Source organism: Brassica napus, chromosome A8 (assembly GCF_020379485.1).
Source record: "Brassica napus cultivar Da-Ae chromosome A8, Da-Ae, whole genome shotgun sequence".
Lineage (NCBI taxonomy): Eukaryota > Viridiplantae > Streptophyta > Magnoliopsida > Brassicales > Brassicaceae > Brassica > Brassica napus.
This window is the reverse complement of record NC_063441.1, coordinates 15,187,384-15,199,828: the sequence shown is the minus strand read 5'-3', so window position 1 is coordinate 15,199,828 and position 12,445 is coordinate 15,187,384. Positions and strand designations below refer to the sequence as shown.

Below are 12,445 nucleotides of genomic sequence, written 5' to 3'. Positions count from 1 at the left end.
GAAAAGATTGAAAATATGTTGATTTTAATAAAGTACAAATTAATATTTTTGAACCGATAATCTGATTAATATCCGAAACCGAAACTATTTCGGATTTAATTGTATTTTGGATATATAATTAAACCAAACCCAACAAAACCCCAGCTATACACGACCTGAACTTTTATAATATCTGAATCCAAAAATCTGAAATTGGAAATCCGATTTTGACCCAGAAGTCCACAGCCCGAAGGTTTTAATAGACAACGTGAATTAACACGTGTCGAAGCCACAAAAATCCAAATTTCAGGCCCAACAAAATTTAAACCCACTGAAAATTTAAAAGGCTAAAGGCCCATCGTATCTCTACATTTACTACAAGTTTACTGGGTCACCTTTAATTCGGGAAAACGACAAAATCCAGTTTTGTCGGCTTTCTGTGACTTTCTGTCTGATTCATTACATCTTTTCCTCCGGCGATTCAACCCTTCTTCTTCCACGGCATTATATGGTTTCTTTTGCTGACGCAGGCGAGAGAGATAAAGGTGATTGTTTCCGATCTCAGATGAGGATTTGATGCAGCAGCAGAAGAAGCTGGTTTCTCAATTGTTTGAAAAAAGCTGTCAGGGTTCTTGAAAATGGATAATGTAATCGGCGGCAAGTTTAAGCTTGGTCGTAAGATCGGCGGTGGCTCTTTCGGAGAGCTTTTTCTAGGTAAATGAGATTGCCTTTGGATGATTGATTGATTGCCTTTGGATTGAATCTGATTATTGAATAAATATTATCAGGTGTAAGCGTGCAGACCGGAGAAGAAGTCGCTGTAAAGCTGGTATCTTTATTCAAATCTATCCCATTTTTTTTTATATTTAATAACAACATGTGATTTAGCATCTAGTTGTGTAAAACTCTGAAGGAGCCTGCGAAGACTAAGCATCCACAGCTTCATTATGAGTCCAAGATATACATGCTTCTACAAGGGGGAAGTAAGTTTGCAAACTCTAAGTCTTAGTTTTGCTTCATCTGATATGGCTTACTTTGTTTATTTTGCTGTGGTTGAAGCTGGCATCCCTAGCCTCAAGTGGTTTGGGGTTCAGGGAGACTACAATGCGATGGTGATTGATCTGCTTGGACCGAGTTTGGAGGATTTGTTCAACTATTGTAATAGGAAACTCACTTTGAAGGCAGTTTTGATGCTTGCGGATCAACTGGTGAGTGTTGTCTCAATTGCTGCATTAGAAGTTTTGAGGTTCCAACTTAAATTGTATGTTCACCGTTGAAGATTAGCAGAGTTGAGTATATGCATTCAAGGGGGTTTCTTCACCGGGACATCAAACCAGACAATTTCTTGATGGGACTTGGTCGTAAAGCTAACCAGGTACGCATTAAACTAATGATTTCCCGTAGAGAAAGTTATGTTAGATTCTATCTTGGGTAGTGTTGGTATGTAATGTAGGTGTATATCATTGATTTTGGACTTGCAAAGAAGTATAGGGATCTCCAAACACATAGACACATCCCCTACAGGTGAGCTTTCATGTGCATCTCTGTATGCTTTTGTCTTACATGTACTCAATACTGTTTTTCATTAACAGAGAAAACAAGAATCTTACGGGCACAGCTCGGTATGCTAGCGTCAACACCCACCTTGGAGTTGGTAAGCAAACTCATAAACCTTCTTGAGATCTACTTCAAGTTTTGTATACCGTTTTAAAGACGTGTGACCTGTTTTGGCAGAGCAAAGTCGGAGAGATGATCTAGAGTCTCTTGGTTACGTGCTCATGTATTTCCTCAGAGGAAGGTTGTTCACGCATATCCTCTCTTTTTTTTTTTGCCTGATTAAATCTTTACACTTGCTTGTTCTGATCTGATTCCTCTGTTATTCTGTGTTCAGCCTCCCATGGCAGGGACTAAAAGCTGGCACAAAGAAGCAAAAGTATGACAGAATCAGCGAGAAGAAAGTTTCAACTCCTATAGAGGTATTATGGCTTAGCTCATTGTCACATAATAAGTCAGAGGTTAATAACATGTTTATTCTTGTAACAGGTCTTGTGCAAGTCCTATCCACCCGAGTTCGTATCATACTTTCAATACTGCAGGTCTTTGCGATTCGAAGACAAACCAGACTACTCCTATCTAAGGAGGCTATTCCGAGACTTGTTTATCCGTGAAGGTTATCAGTTTGACTATGTATTCGACTGGACTGCATTGAAACACCCTCAGAGTAGTTCCAGTGCCCGTTCCAGCTCCCACGGAAGAGTGAGTACATCACTTGTCCCCTAAAGTTATCTCTCTATGGAGTGTCTCTGATCACATACTCTTTTCTTTCTTCAGCATCGTGTCAGTAAACCAGGGGTGGGTGCAGGACCGTCTGCTGAAAAGCCTGAAAGGGTTTCAGGTATTTCTTTTTACAGAGGTAGTAGTAACATGTAAAACTAAACTATACGCTTCAACTACCAAGTGGTCGGGTGATCTGATTCTTATTCATTACAGTTGGGAAGGAGATCCGCGATAGATTCTCAGGTGCGGTTGAAGCATTCGCGAGAAGGAACGCTACTGGAGCCAGTCCCCATGAAAACCATACTAGACATCGAACTCTTGACGATGTCCCTTCACCAATGAAACCTGCTCTGGTAAAAGTTATATATATAATCATCCGTTTCTCAATATGTGTAAATAGTTTTGAGTAGAATGTGCTAGCATGAGTAATAATGAACTGCTACAACACTTTTCATGACATCAAACTAGGCCTTCGGGTTTGGTTATTTCGGGTTATTCGGTTCAGGTAGTTCGGTTAGTTTGGTTCAACTTAAAACTTACCGAAGTCTCCTAAAAGGTTTGGTTTTCGGTTAGTTCGGTTTTGAAATTCTTACCGAAGTTTTTGATTTCGGTTAGATTTTTGTTTAGTTTAGTTAAAATTTTTGATAAATTCTGTTAATTTTGGTTAGTTCAGTTCGAAATTTGGCTAGTACGGTTTGGTCTGTTTGGGTTTTTGGTATTGCTTGGGCATATTTTTTTTCATAAAGAAAAAAAAAGAAAACCGAAGTAACCGACTGCCGAGTTTAGAAAACCTACGGAGTTGAACCGAACTAACCGAATTTTCGGTTCGGTTCAAAATCCCAGCGATGTTGATGTACTAGATGACTAGTTGTTCTCCCTCATTATGACATGTTTTGTTGTTTGTGTGGTCAGAATATGGTATCTGATAAAGGAAGAAACTCTTCCAGATACGGCAGTGCTTCGAGGAGAGCAGTAGCCTCTGGAAGTAGACCAAGCTCATCAGGTGACCAAGGAGAGAGCCGCGGCTCAAGCCGTGTGGCCTCAAGCGGCGGCGGTGGCAGACCATCACTCTTTCAGAGAACACAAGCGCCAGCTGGTGCTGTGACCGGATACGAGTCAAAGACAGCCTCTGCCTTTAACCGCAACAGAGTGACTGCTTCAAGGACGGCACGTGATGATGCTCTCAGAAGCTTCGAGCTTCTTTCCATCCGCAAATGAAAAACTCTTTTCTGTACATTTGATTCTTCTTTACCTACACATGTGTTGTTTTGGTCCTAAGTTTCCACGAAACTCCCCAAGCTGCTTTCATGTACTATTATGAATGTAACGTTCTCTGGATTTTTGTATTCATTTTTACACTTTTACAATTATTGTAATGTCGACAAGTTGTTGAGCTTATGTCTGCAATAACAGATTCGTTTTTTTTTTCTTAAATTAAACTAGTTGCAAACTAAACTAAACACAAGTTGTGTTTAGTTGGCCATTAGACATTAGATTAGTCCACGTGTAACTAAAGTAGTAACGCGTATTCCACCTTACCATTGTTTGAAAACGTCAAGTGTAACAGCTGCTCATGACGGCGACCGTGTCCTGAGTCAAGGCCTCTTCCTCACTACAACATTGTTTGATTCTAGCTTTTAAAGCCTATCGCCAAAGTAAAAGCGTGGATGATTGGTTGTAGATTTATGTGGAAATCAGAAGATTTGCAAGGTTTCTTTCCAGTTAGATCAGAATGTCAAGCAGATGTTCCCAGAACACGATTCAAATCAAGGGTTGGCAAAACTCTAAGTAGAAGAAGATGGCAAGCAGCGTTTACTAAAGATGGTCATTTGGATATGGAGAGAGTTCTTCGTCGTATACAACGAGGGGTGAGTCTATATTTGCATCTCAATCTCTTTCTTGGTGTATGATCTTTGTTGTTCACTTTGATACTTTTTCAGGGGATTCATCCATCAATCAAAGGAGAGGTTTGGGAGTTTCTGTTAGGTGGTTACGATCCAGACAGCACGTTTGATGAAAGAACCAAGCTAAGGAACCACAGAAGGTACTTCTGTCTTCTATAAGATGCTAACTAGTTTGGTAGATCCATATCATGGTTTTTGTGGACTTTTGACCATGGAATAAGTTCGGTTTTAAAGTCTTTTTGAGTCACCATGTCAAAAGATGGATTCCTGCCAATCTTGTCTAAAACGTACATGAACCTACAATGACTCAAAAGGACTCGAAAATACCAAAAAGACTCTAAAACCGGACTTATATCAAAAACCATGATATATCTTTTTGCAACTTGATGGCTTAAACCTCTATAATATCTAAGGGAGCAGTACTATGCTTGGAAAGAAGAATGTCAGAAGATGGTTCCTCTAGTTGGTAGTGGCAAGTTTGTAAAAATGACTATTGTTTCTGAAGATGGTCAGCCATTAGAAGAATCATCAGCAGATAATCAAGAATGGCTTGTGAAAGACACTGTTACAGACAAGCGTGTGCTCCAGTGGATGCTAGTACTGAGTCAAATAGGTATGGTTGGTTGTTTACTCATATATTACTATGTTCTTCAAGTATCTGGTTATGATATGGTGAAATGTAGGTCTTGATGTGATTAGAACAGATCGTTATCTCTGCTTTTATGAGAGTGAGAGTAACCAAGCAAGGCTTTGGGATGTTCTTGCTATATACACATGGTTGAATCCTGATATTGGTTATGTTCAAGGTAAAGTCCATCTTGGTTGCTTAATGATGAAACTATTGGTACGGTGACTAATCATATTACTTTGTGTAGGAATGAATGATATATGTTCTCCGATGATAATACTACTAGAAGATGAAGCTGATGCTTTCTGGTGCTTTGAGCGTGCAATGAGAAGACTAGTAAGAATCTAAAACGTTGGTATTGTTTTGTTGTTTTTCATGGTTTTTATAGTTTTTTTTTTAATTTTCAGAGAGAAAACTTTAGGACAACCGCGACGTCAATGGGGGTCCAGACTCAGCTTGGTATGCTCTCACAGGTTATTAAGACAGTTGATCCTAGGCTGCACCAACATCTAGGTACTCAGTCCTTACTTTTGTCTTCTTTTAAGCTTTGTTTTGTCTGCACTTGTTAAATACTGTCTACTCTTCTTTACACAACAGATGATCTGGACGGTGGAGAGTATCTATTTGCTATAAGGATGTTGATGGTTTTGTTCAGGAGAGAGTTCTCCTTCCTTGATGCCTTGTACCTTTGGGAGGTAACAAGACCTCATGGTCGTCACTTTTGTTGTGGGCAACATCTTCATTTGCTCTTCTTGTCTTTTGAACTGATGATGATAATAAGAATGTGGTTTCAGATGATGTGGGCAATGGAGTACAATCCAAACAATTTTTCATCGTATGAAAAACCAGAGAACGGAACCAAACAGGATCCAAGGTTACTGAAACAGTATGGTAAGTTTGAGAGGAAGTATATACAGAGTGGTCAAAACGAGCAACACCACAACACGCTCGCTGTTTTCGTTGTGGCGAGTGTTCTTGAAACAAAGAACAAACGTCTCTTGAAAGAAGCTAAAGGCCTAGACGACGTTGTTCAGGTCTCTCTATCTCTCTCCCTCTATGCCAAGAATCCTCATGAGAAACTCAACTCTTTACTGTGTTTTTGGTTTGCAGATATTGGGTGGTATTGCTGGTAATTTGGACGCTAGAAAAGCGTGTAAAGAAGCGTTGAAGATTCATGAAAAGTTCCTGAGAAAGGTGTGACTACTCTTCTACTAATCATCAGCTTACTTGTCTTTTAACGTTCTGAGAGTTACTAATGGATACATAACATGTTACATGTTCTTTCAGGCTAATAAGCAATAGACATATTGCTTAACCTTCAACCATATTTTTCCCGGTTTTGTTAAACCGATTTCGGTATTGATCTTGGCCTGGATTGGTTACCGTTGGACGCTGATATAAGTAGTAAAGATCGGGGAGGGATCCATGAGAACGTTCTAGTTCTTTTGTTCTTTCATGTTGATATGATGTGTGCTAAAGAAACTATACCTCCGTGTGCCGTTTTATTTTTTTGATATTCTGTGGAAAATGATGCAAGTGTAATCAACTAATTAATCATTCTGAAATTCGACATATTTGTTTCGTTTTTTTTCTTCTTAATATTAATTTTATTGAAACAATCCGATTAGTTCCGAGTTCCGACTACAACCATGATTTGTTTCGTCTTTTGTTATGTAATAAAATGTTCAAACATAATAACAAACTATAAAGTTTGAAGAAACACACGCAATCATACATTTTTGCATACGACTGTGAATACATTTGCCTTACATATGTATGATTCGTATACCAATTTTTTTTTTTGAATAAAAAACAAGTCATACATTTTTACGACTGTGAATATCAGGTTTGCAAGTTGCCCTTGAAAGTTTCAGACAATCCGGTTCCATTAGCTATACATATCTTGATCACAAGCTACACAATCGCTCACCGCTGACTTCTCTCCGCATAGCTTACAATGTGTCATAAACACTGTAATGTCTGATGATTTCTACATAACCATAATGACAGACATTAAGAAACTTATTTTCAAATAAAATATGATTTTGTTGAATTTGTTAGTTTAGATATTAGACTAATTAGGATGATAAAATATTATAATAACAATAAATAGTTAAATGGGATATTTTAGTCAATTTACTTTCAAAAATTAAACAAAGGGGGTATTTCTCAAAATAAAATCTCAAATAAAGGTATTTATCCAAATTTTCTCTAAAATAAAATGAATGAGTTAAATTTTAATATTTTAAAAATTATGGATTGTATAGTAAATAAATTAAAAAATATGCTTAGAATATTTAATTTTCAGAACAAAAAATAGAATTAACCATTGGAGCAAAATATTCATATATTTTCGGAGTATTCTATATTTGAGATAAAAACTACAGTCAATTAGTCTAATTTCTTAAACTATATACAGAATAATATATTAGATAAATGTTAACTTTCTATTCTTCTTACTCTGATTCGTTTCAATCTTCTACATCTTTCTTGTCTTTGTGTTTCCATAATCTTGATATGGTCGATCTATTTCCCAATATACTTTAAAACTCAAACTAAATGAAAGTATATATTAAACCATTTACTAAATTTCAAATTTGTTCCGCTATAAAATCCAAACTATTCAAAAATATTAGTTAGATTTTAATTTTGCACTGCAAAAACATAATTAAATGTTCTTTTTGAGCTAATAATCCTACAATGTTATTTATGAGATTTTTATTTTTGAATATTTGTTTTAGTTTTTTCTTTTGTTTTGTAAACGATGTATGTTACTCTCCTCATTAAGGATATATTGTTCCATTTATTTCCTTAATGACAAAATTACATATATAAACACCGGAAGAAAGTGTAAAGTTAACTTTTCCTTTTCTTCTCATCAAATGTTAAGTTAGCTTTTATCACATTGGAAAATATTTGAGCTTCCTTAGAGTATCCATATATCTATATTTATTAAAGCTAAAATACTTTTTGGTACTTTTTGAAAACATGGATAACCGTATAAATGCGAATTGTTAGCAATATAAAAAAGTATATTGTCCTTTTAGTAACTTCATTAATATAATTATATTAGTTATCTTTCCATATTTTTTCAGTTTAATAATTTTATTAATTATATTAACTTAACAATACATCACATCATTAATTATATTATCATAATAATAATAATGCATATTTTTATTTATTAGTTAATCAAAATTAACTTTGTGGCAATTATAAAATCAAAAATGTAAAATAACTAGATTTTTTTGCATATGATTAAACGTTCAGTTTATTTTGTTTTATTAAAACTCTTTTTATTTTAGTTTCAATCAGTATTACCCGATTTGGTCCATGTTTTTTGAATACAATTAATTATATTACGACACATCTAAAATATATAACACTAATTAAGAAAAAGAAATATTAATGTAAAAAAATGTAAAAATCGCGGGGTCAATCTCTGGTATATAATTGTAGACAAAGAATACGTAACATAAAATCAGTTCTCTGTTCAAGGCATTCACTAAACAAATTGCAAGGAACAATATGAGTAGTCCTGGTCAATATGCCAAAGCCGTCGCCATCGTCATCATCGTCATCGCGTTGGCTGTTTTAGCATGCTTCTACCAAAGCATTCTAAAGCGTCTAGGAAAAAAGACGACGTCGAATGGTAATGTGGCCACAACTTCGCAGGTTTAAGGTAATATATTAGGTTTCTTTTGATAAAGGCTAATACGTATCAAATATAATATCTCTATAAATCAATTAATCACACCTTTTTCTTTTTGTTTTAGGGTTCAGAGTTACCGAGACAATGAGTTTGAAGATACAAAAGAAGTCTAGCATATGATCTGTTGATTATTTCTTGCGTGCTTCTTCTTCTTCTTCTTTTTAGCGTTTTAATAATTCTCTGTTTTATGATGTGTTTTATAAAATAATATATTGGTTTTATTTCTTTAAATCCGCGTTGAAACCCTAGCTATAGGAGAAGCGCAAAGCACTACATATCGGTTGTGATTCTCTTAGGAAGTATGATCTTGAAGAAAAACAAAAGCTAGAGATCGGTTTCAGATTATTCGTTCACTTAAGTCTATGTTAGATCAAAAACCAATACTTGGGAGTTCTTTATTGCATCGAACATGCAACAACTTGACAATCATTACAAGCAAATATGTATATATATGTCCGGAGCTTTTGGTTATATAGACTCTCTATAAACATACCACTTTGTAATCCAATATGAATTCATCAACTTCGTGTCAAAATCTTTCATCCATGTCAATAAAAAGCGTTAACCTCTAACTTCTTAAACCAAATTTACCTCTTTAGCGGCAATATATGTCCAAACCTTTGGCCCTCTTGATTTCATAACCTAGTAACATAAAAAGTTGAAGTAAGAGATCGAATAACTCCTTATATACAGACCAGTTAGGTACTCGTTCACGTTATATAAAGTTACAAAACTGGTTTTTACGTAGGCATTGTTGATCCTCGAAGGCCTCTTTTTGCTTTATATATAGTAACATAGCGCAATCATCTTGAAGTTTGATGTTTCCTCGAAGGCCTCTTTGCTTTATATATAGTAACATAGCGCAATCATCTTGAAGTTTGATGTTTCCTCGAAGGCCTCTTTGCTTTATGTATAGTGCCAAAAAAGAACTATTATAAAAAAGCTTGATGTTTCAAACTTTGTTTATAGTTTCTTCTTGAAGATTTTGGCTCTTGGGAATTTTCATCTTGATAACAAAGACCATTGGATTCAAATCACTCTCATACATGTCAAAGGTTACAGGATAGGAGCACTAAAAACAGAAAGATAGACAGTAAAAACCCCATTACTTGGGAATTTTAAATTACATATAACAAACAATAAACAAATATGTTCAAGCTTATAAGCCCTCTAGAATAACAGAGACGACTTTGGTAACACAGTTCAACAAAAACTTGTGATTTTTATCACAAAGACTAAAACTTTACCTCTGCACCAGACACCTGCTATTTCCATAAGCTAACAAATAATAGGTCGAGTAACTCCTGCTTGATCTCTTCTTCCGAACATAGCATATGCTAAGTCTCAAACATCTTTTGCCTACGCTGACCTTTTAGTACTCTACTCGTTCACATTGCAAACTAGCAGTACGGGGTTACGTTAGCCTTGTCTATCCACGAAGGTCTCTTTGCTTTATAGTAGAAATGTGCAATCATCTGAACCAATTCATCCGCCGTACGAAAGTCTGCATCAAAGTTTAACACTGTATGTTGATGATCCACACCTCATAATCATTGCAAAGACAGAAAACATCAACTAGCAACACATCATATCACCTTTCTCCCTGTACACAATCCGGTTTCCCCGTAAAAACAGAATCTGCGGACACTCCTTGGCTTTTAGAGCATAAGCCAAATCTGTCTCGATGTTCAAGTCAATCTTAACCGCCTGTTTCATCAAACATTGTGATCCTTGTTAACAGAGAGCAAAGACTTATATCAATAACTTGTTATCACATCAGGAGAGAGACAATGAGGGTAAAATGTGCTAGTTATAGCGATAAACTGCAGAATATAGAGAAGGCTTGTGACATACCCGTGGAGGTAATCGATCTTTTGCATCCCAATACACCTTGATGGCTTTCTCAAGCTCCTTCAACGTCTTCCAGTTATCACTAGCCCTGTAAACGCCAAGCAACAATGTTCCTCATAAAAATGATTCCTTTTCATTACAGTTTGACGATTACGGACTCTTATACGTAAAGGGTCCGTTCCATACGCAATGAAAATCTCAAAAACGGAAAAAGACAAAAGCTTTTCACAGTTTTAATACTTTTCTCTTATGCACACAAGGTGTTCGCGAAAATGCGTCAAAGAAGGAACAAGCTTTTCACCTCATGTACCGCTCGAATACGAGGACGACGAGAGGGCTAGGATGAAAAGCAAAGCTTTCCCACTCCAAACAATTGATCTCTTTAACCCAACTATCATCAATCTCGCCTTCCCAATCAATCACAGTCCCGTCTTCTCCCACCACGTTCTTGATGGGATGCGTATCGAAGTACTCCGAAGCTTTGATTCCCCACCCAACATCCGTATCCACAGGCCAATCTGGATCTTCCTCTTCCACCACCATCTCTCCTTCTCCTTCGCTTTCATCATCGTCTTCGTCGTCGCTTTGATCAGCTCTGTCCTTGATGAAACTCGCCTTCTCCTTGTTCTCGAACACTTCCGGATTCTGCTCTCGTATGGTGGAGAACGTCTTCTCGAGGGAGCTTCTCACGAAATCCTCCACGGCGTCCGCTTCGCTCCGTCGCCCGCGCTTCGGTTTACGCGGGACCTTCGTCGGAAAGTTCTCGCTCTCCGTAGCTTCCTTCTTCGGTTTGAGATTGGATTCAGGGTCCGGTGCGGAATCAGACGAGAGAGCAGCGAGAGGTTTCAAGTTTCGTGATGGTATCCTCGCCGTGAAAAACAGTGTTGAACTGCGGTTCGTGTCGGAAAATCTATAATTCAAGCCGGTGTGAAGCATCGGAGTTCTTGGCGCGAAGCAAGCTACCACTGGAAGATTCATCTCTCTCCGTCGATTTGCTGAAATGTTTTGTTTAATTTGAGTTTTGAATCTGTTTTTAGGGAAGAGATAACATGATTAAACGACTTCGTTTCGACTCTATCAACTACGACGAATACTTTAGAACAGATCCAAATCAAAGCCCACTGACACAAAACTGAAACAATGAAAGCAAGTAATACAAAACAAGCACCATTAAATTATAATTGACGTTTTGATCTTTTGCTAGAAAACTACCATATGGATTTTTTGTCTGTTTTTTGATGTCCTATAAGTTGATTTGGCTGGCTTCGAAAAAAAAACACACTAAATACTACATAATGAACTGGTTACCACACTGAAATGTCTTCCGACTAATATCAAAGACCGAAATTCAAACATAAACTTCTCACATAACTGAGATTTTGTTTCAATGGAGGCTTAAACCCTGAAAAAAATGTTGTAGACATTCACAAGACTCACCTACCACTTGATAGTCATGCAGGTATTTTGTTCTCTCTTAAGAAAAATGTAAACATTACATATATCAAGTATGGTACGATTATCCAATGTGCCAGCGTCTAGATTTTACCTCTTCCTTTTTTTTTTCTTTGTGAACAAGTACATATTTCCATTTAGTTAAAGAAGTAATCTTTACATAAGACCCGGAAAAATGTAAAACTTACATTTTATTGTCTTTACCTCAAAATGTTAAATGAAGCTTGACAATGTGGTATATATATATAATTTGTGTGCAAAAAGAATGAAACTAACATGATTATAGAGATAAAAATAACTTGCCATAAGGGTACGAATTGAAGACGATATGGACAAGTTCGGTTTGCTATCCATTGTCTTCGGCTCGGCGTTCTGTGTTGTGTTTGTTATAAAGTTATTAGGTTATCTTTGGGGAAGATATTCGGATGACCTCAAAACTGATAAATCGTTAAAGACTACTGTATTAGTTTGAGGTATTGTTATTTTCTTCTTCTTTTCAATCTCTTGTTTCGAGCAAATTATAATACATCTCATCAAAGTGGATTACTTATGTTTGGTATCATGACAGTCTTGACTTCATAAACGTATTGGACCGGTCAGGAAACAAGATAGTGATGCCATTGCTCGGAACCGTAAACCAAA

General features: G+C 36.5%; 3 protein-coding genes across 6 annotated transcripts; 2 read left to right on the top strand and 1 right to left on the bottom strand.

The window, feature by feature from the left end:
• Positions 1–381: 381 nt before the first annotated feature.
• Positions 382–3,690, top strand: LOC106361192 (casein kinase 1-like protein 6). 3 transcript variants are annotated; one of them, XM_013800906.3, is made up of 13 exons: positions 382–693; positions 768–808; positions 893–962; positions 1,039–1,187; positions 1,259–1,354; positions 1,433–1,503; positions 1,572–1,633; positions 1,714–1,777; positions 1,871–1,955; positions 2,023–2,235; positions 2,311–2,392; positions 2,470–2,609; positions 3,169–3,690. In XM_013800906.3, the coding sequence occupies exons 1-13, from the start codon at positions 618–620 to the stop codon at positions 3,472–3,474; spliced, it is 1,455 nt and encodes a 484-aa protein (XP_013656360.1). In that variant the 5' UTR covers positions 382–617; the 3' UTR covers positions 3,475–3,690. The 3 variants fall into 3 exon arrangements, with proteins under 3 accessions (XP_013656360.1, XP_013656359.1, XP_013656362.1); XM_013800905.3 differs by having other exon boundaries at positions 2,311–2,395; XM_013800908.3 differs by having other exon boundaries at positions 383–693; positions 2,311–2,374.
• Positions 3,691–3,781: 91 nt separating this feature from the next.
• Positions 3,782–6,374, top strand: LOC106361193 (rab GTPase-activating protein 22). Of its 2 annotated transcripts, XM_013800909.3 has the most exons (10): positions 3,782–4,124; positions 4,197–4,300; positions 4,574–4,773; positions 4,844–4,966; positions 5,036–5,124; positions 5,196–5,301; positions 5,386–5,483; positions 5,583–5,822; positions 5,899–5,982; positions 6,076–6,374. In XM_013800909.3, exons 1-10 carry the CDS (start codon positions 3,924–3,926, stop codon positions 6,088–6,090), a joined length of 1,260 nt encoding a protein of 419 aa, XP_013656363.2. In that variant the 5' UTR covers positions 3,782–3,923; the 3' UTR covers positions 6,091–6,374. The 2 variants fall into 2 exon arrangements, with proteins under 2 accessions (XP_013656363.2, XP_022544586.2); XM_022688865.2 differs by lacking the exon at positions 3,782–4,124 and having other exon boundaries at positions 4,581–4,773.
• A 3,215-nt stretch (positions 6,375–9,589) lies between these two features.
• On the bottom strand, positions 9,590–11,410 carry LOC106361191 (thioredoxin-like fold domain-containing protein MRL7, chloroplastic). The gene is made up of 4 exons (XM_013800904.3): positions 10,653–11,410; positions 10,355–10,439; positions 10,096–10,207; positions 9,590–10,004 (listed from the first exon to the last, which is right to left on the bottom strand). The coding sequence occupies exons 1-4, from the start codon at positions 11,327–11,329 to the stop codon at positions 9,901–9,903; spliced, it is 978 nt and encodes a 325-aa protein (XP_013656358.2). The 5' UTR covers positions 11,330–11,410; the 3' UTR covers positions 9,590–9,900.
• Positions 11,411–12,445: the final 1,035 nt, after the last annotated feature.

Excerpts from the sequence above, each read along its gene's own strand:
- LOC106361192 (XM_013800905.3), top strand. The coding sequence starts at position 618 with ATGGATAATGTAATCGGCGGCAAGTTTAAGCTTGGTCGTAAGATCGGC. Across the intron at positions 1,634-1,713 it reads CAACACCCACCTTGGAGTTG|AGCAAAGTCGGAGAGATGAT; the intron begins GTAAGCAAACTC and ends CTGTTTTGGCAG. Across the intron at positions 2,396-2,469 it reads TATTTCTTTTTACAGAGGTA|TTGGGAAGGAGATCCGCGAT; the intron begins GTAGTAACATGT and ends TATTCATTACAG.
- LOC106361193 (XM_013800909.3), top strand. The coding sequence starts at position 3,924 with ATGATTGGTTGTAGATTTATGTGGAAATCAGAAGATTTGCAAGGTTTC. Across the intron at positions 5,302-5,385 it reads TAGGCTGCACCAACATCTAG|ATGATCTGGACGGTGGAGAG; the intron begins GTACTCAGTCCT and ends TTTACACAACAG. Across the intron at positions 5,823-5,898 it reads GCCTAGACGACGTTGTTCAG|ATATTGGGTGGTATTGCTGG; the intron begins GTCTCTCTATCT and ends TTTGGTTTGCAG.
- LOC106361191 (XM_013800904.3), bottom strand. The coding sequence starts at position 11,329 with ATGAATCTTCCAGTGGTAGCTTGCTTCGCGCCAAGAACTCCGATGCTT. Across the intron at positions 10,440-10,652 it reads GTATTCGAGCGGTACATGAG|GGCTAGTGATAACTGGAAGA; the intron begins GTGAAAAGCTTG and ends TGGCGTTTACAG. Across the intron at positions 10,208-10,354 it reads AAGATCGATTACCTCCACGG|GCGGTTAAGATTGACTTGAA; the intron begins GTATGTCACAAG and ends TTGATGAAACAG.